This window comes from Xiphophorus maculatus, chromosome 4 (genome assembly GCF_002775205.1).
Source record: "Xiphophorus maculatus strain JP 163 A chromosome 4, X_maculatus-5.0-male, whole genome shotgun sequence".
NCBI lineage: Eukaryota > Metazoa > Chordata > Actinopteri > Cyprinodontiformes > Poeciliidae > Xiphophorus > Xiphophorus maculatus.
Window position 1 is genome coordinate 2,891,135 of NC_036446.1, and position 21,143 is coordinate 2,912,277.

The window sequence follows — 21,143 nt, forward strand, 5'->3', positions numbered from 1 at the left end:
CTCAAACACACTTGTGTGTTTGAGAGCTCAGAGCTCACAGCTCACACCTGCTGAGACCATTATTTGCCATAGCAACGGAACTCAAGAGGCTATTGGCTGCTGATTTGGACTACGAATACGCATCGCTGTAGTTCTATCTATAGTGGAAGACTCAGTTGAAACAGATCAGGACTGAACTGGCCTTTACAACTAATTGCTGCTTTGGGCTGTATATAACTGATTTAACTCAGTAACTGTTACACATGGGATTAGTTTTACACTTTAAAATTAAGCATATTGAAAATTTCACAATAAAAGCCCTGAATATTTTTACATGACGTAATTGCTCTTTTTTGGCTTCATTTGACTTTTTCATCCAAAGCACTGTTACACATGGTATTAGTTTGGCCCTTTAAAATGAAGCTTAACAAAAATTTCAAAATAAAAGCCTTGAATATTTTTACATGACATAATTGCTCTTTTTGGCTTTATTTGACTTTTTCATCCAAAGCACTGTTACACATGGTATTAGTTCAGAACTTTAAAATGAAGCATACTGAAAATTTCAAAATAAAAGCCTTGAATATTTTTACATCATGTAATTGCTCTTTTTGGCTTTATTTGACTTTTTCATCCAAAGCACTGTTACACATGGTATTAGTTTGGAACTTTAAAATGGAGCATAATAATAATTTCAAAATAAAAGCCTTGAATATTTTTACATCATGTAATTGCTGTTTTTGGCTTTATTTGACTTTTTCATCCAAAGCACTGTTACACATGGGATTAGTTTGGCCCTTTGAAATGAAGCATACTGAAAATTTTAAAATAAAAGCCTTGAATATTTTTACATGACGTAATTGCTGTTTGTGGCTTTATGTGACTTTTTCATCCAAAGCACTGTTACACATGGGATTAGTTTGGAACTTTAAAATTAAGCATACTGAAAATTTCAAAATAAAAGCCTTGAAGATTTTACATGACGTAATTGCTTTTTTTGGCCGTATATGACTTTTTCATGCAAAGCACTGTTACACATGGGATTAGTTCGGAACTTTAAAATGGAGCATACTGAAAATTTCAAAATAAAAGCCTTGAATATTTTTACATCAGCTACTTGTGTTTTCAGCATTATATAACTATTTTAACCCAAGGACTATTACGCATGGGATTAGTTTGGCCCTTTGAAATGAAGTTTAACAAAACTTCCAAAATAAAAGCCTTGACAACATTTTAAATCGTACTGAATGGTGCACGTCCGCCTCGCTTAACGTTCTTGTGGTTCTCCGCGTGCCACTGATTACGTTGCGGCGTTCTTTAGCGTCGACGCCGATTTGTGGCGTGACGACGCCGGGCCCAAGCCCGACGGGCGCGCCTTGGCAGGCCCCGGCTAAATTTCTTCAGAAATTTTGTTTTTCTAGTTGCTTATATCGTCTAATGATTTATTTTCATAAAGTTTATTAGAAGACCAGGATGAATCATTCACAATTAACAGCAAAACCCTGAAAGTATCAGTGAAGTACAGAGGAAGAATCCCCACAATCAGCATTTAGAAAAAATCATATAGAGGTGAAAAAGTGACACAAGAACTCACCTGGAAAGTGCAATAATGTGTGTACACTGTAAAAACACGAAATCTTACCAAGTATTTTTGGTCTAATTATAGTGCAAATATCTTAGTAAAATGGAAAAAACACAAAATTACAAGTACATTTTCAGCAACAACTATGAGTTTGTTTTAAATAAATAATTACTTCATACTGATTGAAAAGTTCTAGTCCACTGGCAGATTATTTTACTTGTAACATGGAAAAAATGTTTTGTTGTGAGTGAAATAATTTGCCAGTGAAACCTGAAGTTTTTTTTAGCAATATTAAGATTTTTTTTTTACCTAAAACAAGCTCCAGAGTCTGGCTGAAAAGTTACTTGTAAGTTAGTTTTGTCTCATTTCAAGTGGAACAAGGCATTTGCACTAGAAACTGAACTAAAAAAACTTGGTAAGATTTTATGTTTTTGCAGTGTTGGGCCAAATTTCACCCAGTGAAAGCAACTACTGAGAGTGGCTGTACTTTCTTCTTTGATTTTAATGCTCTGGCGCTCTTAGATAATATTTGGCACAACATTCATAAGATATTTATAAATTAGAAACCAGACCAAAACTACCTGGTAAGGTTTAGTGTTTTTTAGTGTGTGTTAGTAGCTTTGTGAGCAGCTTTAGAAAAGTGTTTTTTAAAAGGCCTGGAGCGTACATATTTTCCCCAACATGTTGCTGCAACGCCCTGCGCTGCTGACACACACACACACACACACACACACACACACTCACCTACTGTACGTACAGTCACTGATTTCCAACATGGCTCAGTGTGTGGGAGTGGAGGTGAAATGGTTAAATTTGACCCCAATTTCAGCTAAAATGAGTCTGCTAAGATATTTGAACTAGAAACTGGACTGAAATATTTGGTAAAATGATGTGTTTTTGAAGTGAATGTGTAAAATTATTTAGTAGTTGACTGGCATAATAAAACTACTTCCTCTTTCAATTTATGGATCTGAATCTGTAAAAATAATAACGTTATTATTTAATTTTTTCTTGTGATTAGTGTAGGTTTTAGTGGAAATGTCTTAGTACACTTGAAATAAAACAAAAACACCTTGAAAGTGATTTTTCATTAAGACAGAGGAGTTTTGTTTTAAGTTAATAATTCCTTAACATTGATGAAAAAGTTCTAGTTCCAATGACACCGTTACCTAGCAACGCCAGCCAAGCCTGTCACCTAGCAACCCAGTTCTAGTTCCACCTGCAGATTACTTCACTTGTAACAAGGGAAAATGTCTTACAAAAAAAACAAAAAATTTTCCTATGTTATAAGTGAAATAATCTGCCAGTAGAACTAATACTTTTTAATCAATATTAAGTAATCATTACCTTAAAATAAACTCAAATATTTGCACTTGAAACTAGAGTAAAAATACTTGGTAAGATTTTGAGTTTTTGCAGAGTAAGTATAATATTACTACTGATTTTTATGCACAGTCTGGTCATATTAAAGATTTTTCTTATCTTGTTATGTAAGTGACACAAAATCTGTTTCTGCTGAGTGAATCAAAGCTTGATTATATTTATTTTGGTACTTATGTACAAAACATTGTAGGTCACATTAATCTGTTTATTTCTTAAGCTCTGTAAGAAACGGATCTTAAGTCTGTTTATTACCAAACTCAGAATCAGGGATGAACAAATATAACAAGCAGCAGATTCAGCAGCTTTAAAACACTGAATTTATTAAGCATTTTTCTCCTGTAATCCACACGATGTTTATCACTCTCCTCTTCATCGTGACACGCTGTGTAAGAACGCGTGTAATGACCCTGCTGGATGTTTTCCTCTGCTATTACCCTGTCAGTGGTTTGTCAGAGGAATGTGAAACAAACATCTTTCCGTCTGCGCCGCTCACAGAAAGCCTGCATGTCGCAGCACATCTCAGCCCGGTTATCTGTGCTGGTGTCTGTATGTTTGCATGCGATGAAAGTCCAGATAAGATGGGCGGGGGGGCCTGTAACTTACGTCGTCATCATTAAAGAGCTCTTTGTCTCTCCTGAGGCCAGCAGGTGAGAAGAAAAGGAAAACAATGGCGGATAACTGGGTCTTCATGTGTTGGTTGTGTTTTTTTAATGCTGAAGAAAAATATTAGATCCCAAGAAACAACTGAGAATGAAATTAGGAATTAAAAGTAAAACTGTTTGACATGCAGCAATGTGGAAAATCCTCACATGTAAAGTTTGGTAGAGAAAGTGTGATGCTGTGGGCCTGTTTGTTTGTTGAAATGACTGTTTAAAAGTGACTCATTATGCTTCCTTGAACAGGTCAAGATAAATCTATGGCCGATACAAAACACGGCCATTACATTTTTTCTATAAAATGGTGAAAATGGCTGCAAACAGATGTGCAACTAAACAACCACACATCTTTGAAAAGCAGAAGTGGAGCCTCCTGCACAACTAACAAAAACGCAGCAAGTGGTTTCTAGTCAACAACAAAACACTTGTCTTTTCCAGTAGGCGTTGTACAAAAACAGCAGTAAAACCAGCTGACCAACTCCATTTGGGTTGCTAGGTAACAGGCGGAACTCTGCTGGGGTTGCTAGGTAACGGAACAGTGCCAGCTGATTTGTGAAGTTACATTCTGAAGGTTTTTGAAACGGCTCGTTTTCCAGACACCAAGAAATATTAATTTATTAACAAAACTGTCTGGGTGTTTTAGAGCAGTAGAGACCCAAATGGAAGAACAAAAATGCACAAAATATGAATTTTACACAATAGTTCCCCTTTAAGATGAAAACCTGATGGCATTAGAACAGATGATTGAAAATGAGTCGACTTTTAGGAGAATAAAGATCTAAAACATTTGACAAAATTAACACAAAAATGGTTCAGCAGACACAAAATCATCTTTTTCCTACAGCTTTCTCTGTTCCAGCACCTAAATACTGTAGAAAAGCTGAGAAAAGCGTAAAAAAAAAACGTTTGTTTTTTTTTAGCTACTATGGCAGGTGGCAGACTTTAACCTTTCAGTGAGATTATAGCTTTTATTTCTCAAAATTGAAAACTAATCAGTTGTAGTCTATCAAAAAATATTAATATGTGAATAAAAGATTATGTTTTTCGAAAAAGAAACAGATTCAAGTCAAGCAAACACCTTAAAACAGTAAAATATGTATTTAGTTCCAGGGTTTTTTGTCTTTGTTGGGTCAAATGCTGGCCCACAGGTTAAATATTTTACCCAAAAGGTCATAAAGAAATAACTAAACATTAACCTTGACCTCTGACCCTTTTGAGATAACAAACTGACAACAACAAGACAGAAACAGAGACTGAATCCAGATGCTGGGAAGATTTTGTTTTACCTGAGGAGCTAAGATGCTAACAATCAGCTAAAAGAACATGTAATGCTGAACAGATCTGCAGAGACAGGAGCCAGAAAATAATTTGTTTAATAAACTTTAATGTGCAATTCTGTGAGTCATTATTGATAGAAATTGGCGCAGAAACGATACAGACCCTCGTCCATGTGTTTCTGCTTTAGTTTTCTTAAAGAAAAGAAGCTTTGAACGTAAGTGTTGGCGACTTCCTTACCTTTCTCTGGTGGACGGCTGGACAGAGCGGAGAACGTGAGATACATGACGTAGCAGCTGATGATGGAGGCCTGAAGCAGCCCAGAGCGAGGCTGTTCTGTTTAGAAAAAACATTAAAAAACCCTTTAAATCATTTTAATAAATAAAAACCTAATCCTGCTTATATCAGTTTGTTTAGTCTTATTTCAAGTGCACTAAGATATGTGCACTAAAAGTAGAAAAGCACTTGGTAAGGTTTTGTGTTTTTGCAGTGAATCTGACCTAAATCAGTAACCAGTCTGATTTAATGTCAGACAGTGAAGGAACTATGTAAAAACATGGCGTCTGCTTGGTTGCAGGTTTGAAGGTGTGGACGGTTTCTTTCCTCCGACAGACTCACTCTGCTTGACGCACGGCGTGACGGCGATGAAGGACATGAGGCCGCAGAGCCCCAGGTTGACCCACAGCAGGACCTTGTTGAAGTGGCAGGCGATGGGGTGTGTGTAGTACTTGTACATGAAGGTGAAGGCCATGGTGGCGATGGTGTAGAAGAAAAGCGTGGCACACATCACCGCCAGGTACCAGCGCTTGTTTTCTGCCGCTCCGGTCAACCTGGCGGACAAATTACAGGAGGAATTCAATTTAAATCAGCGGCGACCAAACTTTTTGTCAAAAACCCCCGACCTAAAATCAAGCAAATGAAATAGCCCAATTTATTTGTTTGTTTGTTTTGAAATGGATATTTATTGTAGATCCAAAATGTAAAAGGGATTTTTATGACAGTGTAGTAGGGCCATTTTAAAGAAAAAAAGAAAAAAATAACTTATCTAAATAAGCAGAGTAAATTTCCACCAAAAACGTCAGAAATTTAGTGATTAATTTAAAGAATTTTCTAAAAAAAAAAAATCACTTGGAAATATTCTGAGTTTCAAAAGTCAAAATTTTTGACAATTTCCCAAAAAAAATTTGGAGAAAATTTCTGAGATTAATCTCAATATTTTTGAGTTTTTTGTGTAAATGTAATTCTGTTGTTTTCCTCTATAGTATGACTGTGGCTCTGTAGGTAGAGTGGTTGTCTTATGATCAGAAGGTTGTAGGTTAAATTCCAGCTTCCCCCTGTGCAAGGCACTTAACCACAAATTGCCTACCAACCTGCATGTCGATATATAACAGTGTGTGTGTGTGAATAGGTGAATGTCAATCTAATGTGAGGTGTTTTGAGTGGTCTACATGATTAGAAAAGCACTGTATAAGTTCAGTCCATTTACAATAATAATTTTGCACGTTTGGCTGCTTGAAATTCAACAGATTTTTTTTTATTTCTGCATCTCTGAGTTTCTATTTCCCAGAATGAAAATTTCTGCTGCAGCTCAGCTCGTTCTGACTCACCAGTTTTTGTTCCAGGTGTGAGCAAACGCCGTGATGAGGATGAGCTGGATGAGGATGAAGGCAAACCCTCCCACCACACCGACATAATGCCAAGCTGGGAGATGAAATCAGAGGAAAACAAGCGCTTAGCTAATTTATGGAAGCGATAACATAATTCAACTCTGATATCAACCACATTTATGGTTCCCAACAGAAGGAAAAACACGCTGGAAAGATTTATGATCCTATGATTAATTCCCCTCAGCGGATTCTGAGCGCAGATCACTGCTGCCCTCTGGCGGCCTTTTACAGGAAGCGCATCTGAATCAAAATCAACACGTTTAGCTCACCGTGCAGGAAGGACTCTGTCGGGATGAAGAAGGCAGCAGTGCACATCCCAAGCAAGGTGATGAACTTCAAAAACCAAAACCTGACAAAAAAACAAAACAAAAATCACAAAACTTTAAGAACGGTACAGTGGTGCTAAATATTTTAGCTGAAAAATTACAATAAATGTTATTCAAGCCTTTAAATAAATAGAGAAACAGACAGAGAGGTAGATACTAACTAAATAACATTTTTTAAGAAATGAATTAATAGTTTAGAGTCATAAACATTCTCATTTTGGGATATATCAAAATTATGAATCTTCTCAAAGCGTCGGTTGTACCAGAATGTATCGATACAGTCCATCAACTGCTAAAATATTAAAAACAGCGGGAAGTTTTCATTTGATAAGTAACTTTAGTATTCAATAACTTATTTAGATCAAATAATATTGAACATCTTTTTCAACAGACAACAATTGTTTGTTCAGTTGTTGACTGTATGGTATTTTCTTCATAACTTTTGTGTTTTTATGATGTAAAGCGCTTTGAACCACCTTGCTGCTGAAATGTGCCATACAAATATACCTGATTGATTGATTGATTAATTGATTGATTGTCAAATCCTTCCCTTTTGTGATTTTTTTCAGCTACAATTACTGATTTTTTGGTGCTAATTTAAAAATATTTGCTAAATATTCTGCCACATTTTGCCACATGGGTCACAGACTATAAGGTGTAAAAGTAAGAAATACCGCCACCTGCAGGTGGGAGTTTACGACGGCGTATTGGGGCAAATATAGATAGAGAAAAAACTCAGAAATTTTGACTAAGGTTAATCTTTAAATTTTTCACAAAAAAATACATTTGGAAATTTCTGAGCTTCAAATGTTGGATAGTTTTTACTTTTGGAAATGTTCTGAGATTCAAAATTCGACAAAGCGTCGAGTCTGAAAAGCTTGTTGACTTTTTAAACTCAGAAAATTTCTTTTTTCTAGAAAAATACTGAGATTTTTTGGCAGAAATGTACTCCTCCTTTGTCGTTCCCATCTACAATGACCATGATGGGAGAACTTGTAGAAGTTAGCATCACTTAAACCCAATAATTTTGAAAGTTTTTGCAGAAATTTAATCTAAAATTTATGCAATAGAACAAGAAAGTGTGAGGATCTGTTGATTCTGCATAAATTTCCACAATTGTGGAATTGCAAAAAACATTGAAGTGATTGATTAATGTAAATCTGCATTTACAATTACTAATCTTAACATGGACAAATGTCATTATAAGTGAACTGGAACTTTTTCATCAATATTAAAGAATTATTGACTTTAAAAACTCCTTTATCTTGCATAATAGTTACTTAAAACTAATTTGTGTCTTATTTCAAGTGTACTAAGATATTTGCACTTGAAGCTAGATAAAAATACTTGGTAAGATTTTGTGTTTTGGGAGTGTTGGGCCAAATTTTCTCCAGCTACTCAAAGTGGGTGTACTTTCCTTTTACTTTCTACATTTCTACCAAACATTCAAAAGCAGAGGATGAAATTTGATTTGTGTGGCTCCAGGGTTCTGGGCCTATTCTTACAGACCACTGCAACCTGACAAAGACCCTGCAGCCTTTTCACCGAGGCTCCACTAAGACTCTTATTCCAAAGAGCAGCAACAATCCAGGCTGTCAAATCCTAATCCGTGCTGCGTCACAGCACTAATCGAGCGCTCTGCAATGGAAAGTGCAGCAACAAAGAGCTTTAAATAGACGTGCAGGTCTGGTCAGGTGAGCTGCAGGGAATATTTTGTCCTTAAAGCATGGGGGGAAGTATTTAAGGACAAGATTAGGACTTATTCTTGTTCAGACAAAGTAAAAGTGATTACTTAAATGTATTTGGTGAAAAGGCACTGGGTTATGGTACAGGATTAGGACGACTGACAAAAAAAGACAATTCTGACTTTAATCTAAGAATTCAGATTAATGTGAGAATTTCCTAATTAAACCAAATCAATTTCTTTCAAACTTATGAAACTGTTAACAAAAAATGCATGTGTGCATCAGTAGTAAAAATACTCAGAAAAATATTTTTTTTCTAAAAGTTACTCATGTAAATGTAGCTAGTTACTTCACAACTCTTTTGATGAACAAAACCAAATGACGGGACTGACCCGTTGTGTATGAGCGCCCTGAAGTCCTGACTGGACTTGACGTCGATGAGGAAGATCGCCATCATCAGGTAGAAACAGGAAGTGCCAAAGCAGACTCTGTAGACCGCTGAGTATCCCACCAGCATCTCACAGTGGCCTCCGCCGTGCGCCTGGTCGCACACCACGTTGAAGAAAGGCACCTGGAGCACAAAACGCAGCTTCATTAGACTCCGGCTTCGCTTTCTGTCCACTTCCCTGAATCAGACGCACACATTTGGAATGATTTCCATTTAATTAAGTTAGAAATACACACTACACTGCAAAAACACAGAAACTTACCAAGTAATTTTGTCTAGTTTCCAGTGCAGTCATGTACACTTTAAATACGACAAACCTAACTTACAAGTGACTCTTAAGAAAGATACAGGAGCTTGTTTTAAGCTAATAATGTCTTAAAATTGATTAAAAAGTTCTAGTTCCACTGGCAGATTATTTCACTTACAACAAGACATTTTCCCCAAGTGAAACTAGAACTCGTTAATCAATATTAAGGAATTATTAACTTATTGACCAGCTCTGACTTCTTGTTAAAAAGTTACTTGCAAGTTAGTTTTGTCTTATTTCAAGTGTATTAAGACATTTGTACTGGAAACTAGACAATAATATTTTCTGTTTTTGTGTTCTTGACAGTTATTAGTTGCTAAGAACATACTAAATAGCTCTAGCTATATAGGAGTTCTAGTTCAAAATAAAAGGCATTTAATTAGCAGGTAAATTATTTATCTTCTAGCTAAATAGTTAGAGTTGAACAAATATTCAGCTAGCAAGCTAACTAGTTTCAGGCTAAATATTTAGTTAGCAGCTTTCAATCTTAAGATTTAGCTTCAAGTTAATTATTTAGTTAGCAAGCTAGCTGAATGTTTAGCATTTAAATGAATGAATAATGGTTTTTCAAAGGCTTGCAAGTTGCAACCCCTCACAGATTGAAGGTATTTCCTTTTAAACATAACATAACCTGCATGCTCGAGTACAGCTAACTTGCTTTTCTGAGGCAGCTAGCCCTGCTTTGCATGATTATCATATCAAATAATTTGATTTTACAGCATCTGGTTCCGTGGAAACAGTAAATATGTAATTAGCTTACACGGTTTTGCGTAACATCTTTGTGTTTTTCTTTTGCTACATGCTCGCATATGAATGAAACCTTTGAATTCAAAGTATGTCTTCGCTCCTTATGCTATGTTAAACTCACATTTTCCCTGACTAGCTCAGAGACGGTTCGGGACAACATGAGGCAGGAAACGGCGCAGCTCATGATGTGGAAGAAGGTGTACATGACCCGTGTGCTGGTGGACGATTTGACAGGAGGGCAGAAGGCACAGCAGAGCGAGCAGGGAGCCGGTCCACAGCAGCAACAAATCTGAGGAGCAAGGAGGGTCAGAATCAATCAAAAACTGAAGGAAATGAAGAAAAGAACAACACTTTGTGTTTAAAGATGACCTGCTCTGATCCTTCAACAGGTTGGAATGGGTCTATGGCTGACAGAAGAGGTTTTCATTTCATTGTTTGCACAAAATCATTCAATATGATTGATTGATGAGATTTTAGTCTGCTCTGGTCAACGTTTACACTCATATGTGAAAATGGCTGCGGACAGATGCATAATTATACAACCATACGTCTTTGAAAAGCAGAAGTGGAGCCTCCTGCACAATCAACAAGAACGCAGGAAGTCAACAACAAAAGCTGCCCAAAGGTGCCAAAGTTCCACTTGTGTTGTTAAGTAACAGGACCGGCCCTGCTGGGGTTGCTAGGTAATGGCACAGTGCATACTGAATGCGATGTAACAATAAGAAGGTTTTTTGAAATGGCTCATTTTCCAAACACCAAAAACATCAACTTATTGTCAAAAAACAGCTAGGTGTTTTTTTTTAAGTGCTTGGGTTTCTTTTAGAAGCAGTTGAGACCCAAATGGAAGTACAAAACAAAATGCACAAAATATGAAATTATATGAATAATAGGTCACCTTTTAAACTTTACAGATCTGTATTTGAATATGCATATAAATAAATTAGTTAATTAATAAATTAGAGATGTATTTCTGAGAATGAGATGAGTCCACTTGTCAGAAAGCCTAAACAAATTCTCTGCTTTATCTTAATCAAATTTTAATCAATCAATCAATCATTCAAGCAATCAATCAAGTGTATTTGTGCAGCACTTTACAGCAACAAGGTAATTCAAAGTGCTATTTAGCTTCTAAAGCTAAATAGTTAGCTTGCTATACTTGAAACGAAATATTTAGTTACCAAGCTCACTATTTGGTTTCAAACTAGGTATTTAGTTAGCAAGCTAACGGTTTAGCTAGGCTAAATAGCTAGCTTTAAACAAAATATTTAGTTAGCAAGCAAACTAGTTGTTTCAAGATAAATGTTTTAGTTTGCAGCATTACAGTCTGCTTAGCTTCAAACTTAGTGTTTAGTTAACAACCTCTCTGGATATTTTGCATATAAATAAATAAATATGGTGGAAATATGACTTTGAAAAATAAATGAAAACAGGTGAAATAACCCAAATCATTGCTTTTATTTCAGAACCTCATTCTGAAATGACAGCGAATGTATTAAACTCTTTCATTCAACTCAAATGAGTTAAACACAGATTCAAAGCATCAACCAGTCTGTAGTCGGGTTGTTTAGCATCAGATAACCTACATTAACCAGACTTGGCAGCGGCAACGTTGGAGACAGATTAACCTAATGAAACCAGCAACATTCGGATTCTGACGGACGACTGGACGCAAGCCCGTCTCCGCTGATCCTGAACTAAATCTTAGTGCACATCTGTCTGGTGCCACAGTGAACTCTGGAGTCTGGAGGTCAGCCTGGTTTATTAGGGCCACAACATGACAAGCGGGGCAGGAATAAATCCTCCCAGCCATCAACTGGAGCTGCATTTTCTGCTCCTATTAAAGAACAGTTTATCTACAGGGAGCACATCCTCCATTTGTGGAGGGATGTGCAATTTTATGGCTGGATTTTGGAACGGTGCGTTCTGATGAATTATTATTCATCAAGTGTAAATCATAATCTGAAGAACAATGCAGAGATTCAACATGAGGACTGGAATAAACCTTAATCAGTTATGTTTTTCCAAATTCAGTCACTTTGAGGAGACATTTTGCTCAATAAAATATATGAAACATTTATAGATGTTTTCTAGATAATAATAAAAAAAAAAAATTTTTTTTAAATTTGGAATTATCAAAATGTTACTTGATTTTTGAAACTTTTTCTTTGTTTTAAACCTTCTTAAGAGTTCATTTTAATCTTACCTGCATGTCACAAGATGCACATCTTAGTTTTGGTTAATTCAGGGGTGACCAAAGTGTGGTCTGTGGGCCATATGTGGCCCCTGGATTGATTTTGTGTGGCCCAAGTTTGGCCGCCAGCACAGGTAGTTGATGCAGAAAGAGACTTTTTGTTTGTAATTAGGGAAAAATTATTCTAAACAAATTAAAGTGTTATTATAATAAAAATGTTTCATCCAATAAAAAGCATTAATATATATATGGTATATTTTTGCATTCTTTTTGGTTTTAAAGTAAACAGGAACACATCTACTTAGTGACTTTTCCTCAAAAGCAGACTGTGGTGCACCAAAATCTGCTTTTGATTAATTTATTAAACATTGATAAATATATGAAATTTTATCCCAAAAGGGACAAAAACACTTTTCCTTTTTTACCCAAAAATGCACAAATTGAATATCTTTATTTTAATAAGGCATTGAAATTTTTAGGTATCCAGTGACTCATTCTTACAAAATGTCTGACTATTTTATTTTAATTATTAAATTTAGTTTATTATTGAGCAGGTCAAAAGTTTTAAGAAATTATATATGCAGCTTGCTACGGTGGCCCTGAGGTGCAAAGCCAGGCATTAAAGCCAGAGTATATTCCGGTTCAAACGTAAAACCGAACTGCAGTCCAATCAGCGATTTCTTAGGTCTCCCACTGGGACAGACCTCTTCCGTTTCGTTAATGTTGTAGTGGTTTGCACCTCAGGGCCACCGTAGCTTGCTAACTAGTTTTGGGCCTCCAAGTAATTCTGACTTGAGAAATTTGGCCCCATGTGACAAAAGGTTTTGACATCCCTGGGTTAATTGCTGGGCCTTTGTCCTGAGACTGAGATGCTAATGTTACCCTTCACTTTCTGAATTAAAAACTTAAAAGCCTTTGGAGCAAAGAGGAACTTAATATTAAATATGTTGGATTTAATTCTTTTTCTGTGCAAGAGTTTGAGCTGACGGTGAGAACTGTTCAGATCCTGAAACTTGGTTGCCTCTCTGTGAGGGACAGGTGTCTGTCCTGTGGCCCAGTTTGAGGTCCATAATACAGGATTACAGCTCGCTGAGGGAAGCTGCTGCAGCGAGAGAGGGAGATTATCTTCCATAAACACAGAATGATCGCTCAGATTTAAAAATAGCCAAATTACACTGGCAGTAACGCACAATAATCACAGTTGAGGAGAGAATTATTAGCCCAGCCTGTGAAAATATCATTGTTTATAAAGAAGCAATGCTTTTTAACACAACGTTTCACGGTTAAGAACGCTTACATTATATTAATTTCAGCTCAGATTAAATTATTCCACAGAAAGAGAAATATTGTTAGCCAGCTGATGCTATTATGTACATTTTAACCTGAATAAGTTGCAGTTAAAGTCTCCGACTCGTCTTCTGATGAACCTTTTGCCATTTTTTCTTCCAGCGAATCTCTCAAGTTTCTTCTGATTTTGCAGAATATTTTTGTGCGGAATTCAAGTTGAAATTCTTCACATTTCAGTCAGTGATGTTCACTCTGGTTTTCTGGAGGGGATTTTTCACCAGAACTACGTTTTTCTTTAAAGTTCTCAAATATCCTTCTCTATTTACGGTTCAAAATCCAATTCAAAAATACTTTATGAATGAATAACCAGTAAATGTCCGTTGTTCTCACTACTTTTTTTTGCAGCATATCTGAAATATTTTGACGTAACTCTGCAAAGATTGTTCTGGGCTTTGATTTAGTTTTTTGTAGTAATTAAGATATTCTTCAAAATCCAAACTGATTCTTTTATTTTTGGATGCTCAGATGCTCACAAGGTGCATAAATTGGGATGAGGTTCCTCAGTTTTAATAGATTTTATAAAAAGTCATGGGGGTTTAACACAAAAATGATGTTCAGCTGCTGCTTTCACAGAGTGAACACATTAAATAGATCATATTTTGACATAGAAATTTAAATAATACAGAAAATTTCAGTCCTGAATTTTTTTTCTCACTTCAAATGTTTGGAATTGAAAGAGCTGTCAGAAACTTTCAGAAAAAGTTTACAGAAACTTTGTGTTTTGTTTACAGTGGGAGTAATTTTTAAAAAATGGCCAACCTTGTTTCTCAACGAGTTCACCCTGAAAACAGGCTGCAAGATGCTGAAAGAAGTCTAAACCCTCATCACTGGACTCAGTATGAAGGTGCACAGCTGTTCAAGCAGAAGGAAACTGCACAGGTTTGACTATTATTCCAGGTTTGCATTGAAGAAAGGTCAGATTATGTTTTGCCATAAAGAGGAAAGACAAAACCAGAACTTCAGTAATAATATTATTTGTGTAAAACTTAATTATTTAGACAGAAAACCTCATACCAACTGTGAAGCATAGAAGTGGAAGTGTCATGGTTTGCAGATGTGTTGCAGTAAATCAGTAAATCCAGAGAACTGATTAAGATTTAAGAAATATGAAGTAGTGGAGTGGATTCAAAGCTCAAATGTAGTGAAACATGGTAGAAACTCGTCAAACCCCAGAACTTCAGTCTGAAGTTTCACAAAATGGGTTCAATAATAAAAAGCCATTTTAACCACAGTAAAAATAAAAAGTCTCTAATTTACAGTAAAATACCAGCAGACAGAATTTAACCATAAATTAGAGACGTTTTTTGTTGTTTTACAGTGCAACAGTAGCTGTCAGGTGAAAGGTGTCCTCATTTTTCCCTCAACATGCTGATATGTTTTGGTTAACAGGAACCAAGAATATTTTTTATAATTTTACTGCAAATGAATCTATTATAAAAATAAGAATCAGTATGAGTCAGTGTGTGATTTTCTTCAGATAAATATATTATAAAGAGGAACTTTGACTCATCAAGAGTTTATTTTTTTAAATGTTTCGGGCTCCATCCAGTCAAAGATTCAGATTCTGGTTTTGTTTTTGATTTCTGGACATCCAACAGTATCTGGTATGTTAAAGTAAAACTAACTTACAAGTAACTTTTCAACAAAACAGAGGAGCTTGTTTTAGGAAAATAATTTCTTCATCTCCATGAAATAGTTTTAGTTTCCACTGGAACTAAAACTTTATTTTACATAAAACAAGGGAAATATTTTTGAAAAAGTGCTAATTCCACTTGTACTTTTTCATCAATATTAAGGAATTATTGACTTAATGTTGCTCTCAGATGCTCTTTTAGCATAATTCAATATTTCAAATAGATTCTGTTTAAGAAAAGCTTATGTGTGGCAGTAGGAAATTACTGGTGCGGCTATTAAAATTAATTAGTTTTAGTTTAATTAATTAGTTTAGATCAGTTTGGATAGATTTTTGTTGTTGTAGTCAATTAAATAGACATTTGGATAAAAAACTGTCACTTAAACATGATAAAAGCAACAAGAAATGTATAAGGATGCAAATACTTTTCCTCAGTGCTATAAATGATGAAAAGGACAAAAAGTGTCAAAAGTCAAGACAGTAGCTAAAAACGGTCACTTTTTAGAAATCAGTCCATCTCCAATCAGTAACTGGCCCAAATCCTTCTGACTGATGAACTTTCTAAAGTCCTGAGTACTAATAATCTGGGTCATAATCTGGAAGCAGCAAAACCTAATTTCAAAATAAACTGAATGCAGGAAGGCCTCACAAACAGAGCCAAAAATAAAAAGAGAAATTGTCCAAGAGCCAAGAATTCACTCAGAACTCCAGAAAAACTCAAACATCCTAAACTCACTGCGTAGCACTCCACTGCTGAAGAAAAGCGCTGAACTTGTGTAAAGTTTGACACAGAAGGAACAACAAACAGGGAACTTAGACTTTTCAAACTCCTGCAGACCTAAAATGTGTTTGTTGTTCTGAATTGTTGTACACTGAAAAAACTGTGATCAGGGTTAATTAATATTTACTAAATAAATAAGAGCAAACTATACATAATAAAAAAGACTGTGTGCAGTTTGGAATCTCACTGAGCTGAATTAACCAAATTTGAATATTTTTTTAATTGCATTTTACTCTGTTTTTATTTAAATAAAATCAGCAGAAAAACAATAAGTAGAATTTATTTATTTTCATTGGTAAAGTCAAAAGTGCAGAAAATTGATAAATTTTACTCATTTGGGAGGCCTTGATTTTTCCGCCCAAGGCATTTTCATCACAGGAACATCGAGTCTGCTTGGCATTTCATGGACTACCGTTTGCTTAAAGGTAAGACATGTTTTAATTGCTCTTAGTTAAACAATTCAAGTGTCTGTAGCAGTTAAGCATTGTCTTAGGTTACTGCAAATTACCAAACATGGCAACTTTACTGTACAGCAAGTCAATTAAGTTATAGTGTGAAGGATTCGAAGTCAGTCTACGTCGTCTTTGATTTGACTAAATGCATTGCAATGATTGAAAAAGTAGTCTCAATGTCACAATTTAATGTGACTAACGTCATACCGTTATATAGTGGCCGTAGAATACAAGCTACTCTTTTATTTAATTGAGTTTTTTGGCCTCAGCCCAAGCTCCCCCTCCCCCACCTTAACAAGCTAGCTAGCATGTTTGGCACCATAATGGAGGAACAGACGTTGTTTTCAACGGTGAGAAGGCTAATCGTTTAAAGTTACTGCATTTAGTTTTTACAATTAAAATGTACTCCAGTAACATTTTTACTCAAGTAGCATGTTAAAAGCAGATTTCTAATCAGTTTTTATAACGTTACACATTTCGGAAGCCGTTTTGCATAGTTACATTTTGAGACAAAGCGCGCTGTTTCTTCTTTCTTCTTTTAATTTGGCGTTATTTTCATCGAACGTCTGTTATTGTGTTTTGAGCACAATGGCTGGTGTTTTGCTAAACCCAAGTTCACCGGCTCTCACTGAGGCTCTCCATTAACGTTACGTTAGTTACATTCAGATGGCACAAACGGCTTCCTCGTTTTTTCCTGTTTTCTCGGAAAAACGTTATGCTTTCAAACTGTGGTTGCAGCTCACACTGACAGATAAACAGTTACAGTGAGATGCGTCTGTGAATGTTGGGTTGAAATCAGTACGTAGAGCTTCGTACTGACTCTGATCTGCCACAGAGAGAGTGAGAGAAATGTTTCCTTAGTCCGTTTTGGGCATCTTTGATTTTAATATTTATTGTTTGGCATTTGTTGATGTGCATATTACCTTAAAATCTGTTTCATATTTTTGTCTAACATCTTAAAACGATAGTTCATTTTTTGAAATGGGATTGGATGAGGTATTCATCCATAGTTGGTATATTATAGAGCTGGATGATTTTGAAAAAAATACTTAATTGTGATGATCTTTTCAGTGACATTACAGTTGCAAAATGATTAGCAATTTCTGAGGGAAATATAATTTTGTATGATTGTTTTCTTATTTTCATTGAAAAAATTAAGATGATTATGGCGCGATTCTTGCAGGGATGTGTAAGGGATGTTTTTTTTAAGCCAATCACCCAGTATAGAGGACATCAAAGCCAGATGGCCCGCTCTATTTGAGACATCTCACGTGAGTTATAAGTGCATGCTAATCAGAAATATTCCTAGTCAATGTGAAGGATTGCATTTGTGATTCTGCATTTAGCTATTTGATACAAAATGTGTTACATTACTGTCATCTATTTTATAGATCAAATTTGATCCATCTTCTTGCTTTTGAAAAATGTCGTAAGAACAGTATGTATGTTTGTAATATTTGAGGCTTTAAAACTGGTTTCATGATTTGTCTTTCAGATCCAGGATGAGTTTCACAGAATCACAATGGTGCATCTTGAATCAAAGTTCATGTCCAAACTGGATGAATATACTCCTCGACTTCTGAACCTCTTCCACTCCAAGGGCGGAAACATGGGGTTGAGATTGCAGGCTGTCCTACTCAAGGTATCATTCATTGAGCATTATGGTTGCTAATATTTTATTCTCAAAATTTTGTGTTTAAACTTCTGGAATATCATTGCTTAAATTTACTGGAGGTTAGCCTGTGATTCTCTTTATAAATGGAATATGAAATAATCGCATGAGAATTTGTTTCAGTAGTGTTTTATTACACTGGTCCCCAAGACGGCACAGGAAGGATCCTTGAGCTTATTAACAGTAATATAAACCACCTGGTGTTTATTTTTTTCGTTTCAGACTCCAAGCAATCCTGACATCAACATGACCAGAGATGTTATCATTCGATGTTTGATGCTGTACCTTGGGGAATCTACAGATCAACTCTTAAAAGAGTACGATGTAAGTTGAAGTAGATGTTAAAATATAAAGTAGGTGATTTCTCTCATCTCTTTTACTTGGTATTTGTTGGAAAGTCCAATCACAAAATAGTCATAACTGTATTTCTCCCAGTGGTTCTTGGCAAGCTATATCATTGTCCTCTGTTAAGTTTGTTTAAATTTTTATTTTCCATTAAGGAATTTTTAAGTGCTAGTGCAGAATGCTATCTCAATTTGATTTCACTAACTGGCATAATTTAAAACTTGTCAGTAATTTATGTAATTTTTTTTCCTAAGAATGCTTCACCTTACCATAACTTGATTTTTTTTAAGTCTTTGCAATTTGTCCCTAAAAGCGAGCTAAGAAATGATGGCCAAGACGCTGCTTTGTGAATACAAAGACATTTTTACAGAAAGTCTGAGGCAATGCAGAATAAGATATTCATCAAGACAGTGCCAGGAAGAAATAATAGTGTAATGGATTGATTTAATTTCAGAAACTTCATTTAGAAATATTTGTAACTGTTCAGCTCATCATTGTATAATTGATTATATTATAATAATATAATATATTATTATGATTGATTTATATTTGTGTTTTTTTTTTTCATTTTTAAATTATGTGCATTTTTTTTTTAGTGTTATCTCAGATTTGTCTAAAACACTGACATAAATAGAGTGCATTACAAGCAACGGCTGACAAACTCCAGATTTTCTTGTCCAAACAGTTGTAAGCAATTTGGGAAATGGAACCTTCTCCTTTGGCTGTACTGTCTGATATGCACAATGTTCTTGCTATTACAGGATGCTGATGAAGACAGTGTGTCACAGGACCTTGCTGTTCAAAGCCTGAAGATCTACAACGTCAAAGCTAACATGTCAGAGGATCCAGACATCGGTATCATGGTGGACGGCGTGAAAATTCTAACTGCTCTGGGTGACTTTCCAAGGGCTTGCTCCCTGCTTGTTGGGTTGGCGTATGCTGTGAATCTTGCTTATCCAAAGGAGCTCAGATACACGTTTGAAGTGTTTCAGAAACTTCTCCTCGGGCTGGATTGTTCAAAGCTCTCCCCAAAAGTGAACAGCCTCAGGAATAAACTACTGGCTTAAGAAAACGGACCCTTGCTAAACAAAAGGGAATAGACAAGTCACTGTGAAAACCAACACGCAAAACTTTGTGAAATGCTCTGTGAAGTTAGTTAAAATTAGGGTAATTTTCAGTTCAGTGGATTTCTGCATGTGTATTTTTTCTTGCAGTACATTACAGTTAACCACCCTTTCTAAGGACTGACCCCTTGTTCTCATATGTGGTAGTGCGGCCTGTTGTATGGCTTTGGATCTGTTCAGGTCTGTCACATGAACCCTTGTCCCTTTTATACAGCATAGAGCATCCACTATTGCCTTTTTGGAGAGTCCATGCAGGCTTCACCACTGAAGGGTGATGATCTGCAGACTGCAAAACTTTGTTGTGTTTCACTTGCACTTTATATAATATGTTTTTGTTCAGTTCTGTCTTTCAACTTATTTTTCGAAAAGGAAAGTAAGTGTCACAGAGCCAAGGGCCCCAACACAGTGACAAGATGTAGCATAAACATACAAAAAAAGAAAATGGAAGTTTTTATGCCTCAAAGGTCTCGCACATCTCTCACATCTTGTCATGTGTTTTCCCCAGGTAAGTTTTATGTGCATACTTGTTTTGTGCTCTGCATGCCTCTTAAACATAAAGTGAACTCTTATGTGATTGATAAATTGTTGAAGCAAGCTTAACTGGTCCAAGTTGGTTGTTGTTGATGTGATGGTTCTAAAAAATCATGTTAACTATACTTTGAGCAGAGTGGCACTATGTTTTTGACTTGATACTGATATATATTGCCCCTTCTCTGTTTTATTGTTGTATTTTGGAATTTTGCATTTGTTGGGTGCTGGATAAACACGTTTTATAAAGTTGCACAAATAAATGCTGCTGCTGTTTTATGCATTGTAATTTGTTGTTTTTTGATGCCACTCAAGTTTGGTCAGGATATTGGGTAAATTAGACACAGAAAAATTATGGCAACAAAGTGACATTCAATATTATTGAATAGATTTAAAGTCCTATGATACAAATAAAAACTTAAAATTTATCAATTATTTTAGCTACAGATAAATAAGAACAACAGTGTTAATGTGTTGAATTAAGCAATAATGTGCTACAATATGAGTTGATATCATTTATATTATTTACTAAATCCAAATAATTTTTATGCTGATGTTTAGTAAATCTAAATCAATTTCACCCATTTAATTAATAAATATAAGTTAATTTCAGCTGTTGCTTTTATTAAGATGTACTTAATTTTTTTAAGTTAAGTTAAGTTAACATATTCAATACTTTTTAATCAAAATTGTATAACCTAAAATCTATTCAATTATATTATGTGTCACTTTGTTGCCACAATTTTTTTAAGTAACCATTGGTCAAATTTTTCTCAGTGTAGTTTTCACTCACGCAGAACATCAAGACATCCCAGCAGAACATTTTGTACTCTTTGCACAGAGCAGCTTGACTCTACTGTTACTTTTCAAAATGTACTTCAGATTAGAAATCACTTATAAAAGCGTCTTCAACAGAACGCATCACGATTGGATTCAGTCAGCAATATTAATATAAACTCATAATGACCAGATTAAAAAGGGACTTTTCTTCCTTTTCTTAGTTTTTCTTTTTTAC

General features: G+C 35.4%; 2 protein-coding genes across 3 annotated transcripts in view; one reads left to right on the forward strand and one right to left on the reverse strand.

Moving 5' to 3' along the window:
- The window catches only part of serinc4 (serine incorporator 4), a 101,340-nt gene that overhangs the window by 70,807 nt on the left and 9,390 nt on the right, over positions 1 to 21,143 (reverse strand). For both annotated transcript variants that reach the window (XM_023332580.1, XM_005808118.3), the window contains exons 2-7: positions 10,177 to 10,344; positions 8,946 to 9,124; positions 6,812 to 6,891; positions 6,483 to 6,576; positions 5,494 to 5,705; positions 5,116 to 5,211 (exon numbers count right to left, since the gene is read on the reverse strand). In XM_023332580.1, coding sequence (XP_023188348.1) covers positions 5,116 to 5,211; positions 5,494 to 5,705; positions 6,483 to 6,576; positions 6,812 to 6,891; positions 8,946 to 9,124; positions 10,177 to 10,344 — 829 coding nt within the window. The remainder of the gene's footprint in view (positions 1 to 5,115; positions 5,212 to 5,493; positions 5,706 to 6,482; positions 6,577 to 6,811; positions 6,892 to 8,945; positions 9,125 to 10,176; positions 10,345 to 21,143) is intronic.
- On the forward strand, positions 16,123 to 20,661 carry LOC111608423. The gene is made up of 5 exons (XM_023332582.1): positions 16,123 to 16,809; positions 17,643 to 17,730; positions 17,955 to 18,101; positions 18,354 to 18,455; positions 19,238 to 20,661. The coding sequence occupies exons 2-5, from the start codon at positions 17,656 to 17,658 to the stop codon at positions 19,541 to 19,543; spliced, it is 630 nt and encodes a 209-aa protein (XP_023188350.1). The 5' UTR covers positions 16,123 to 16,809; positions 17,643 to 17,655; the 3' UTR covers positions 19,544 to 20,661.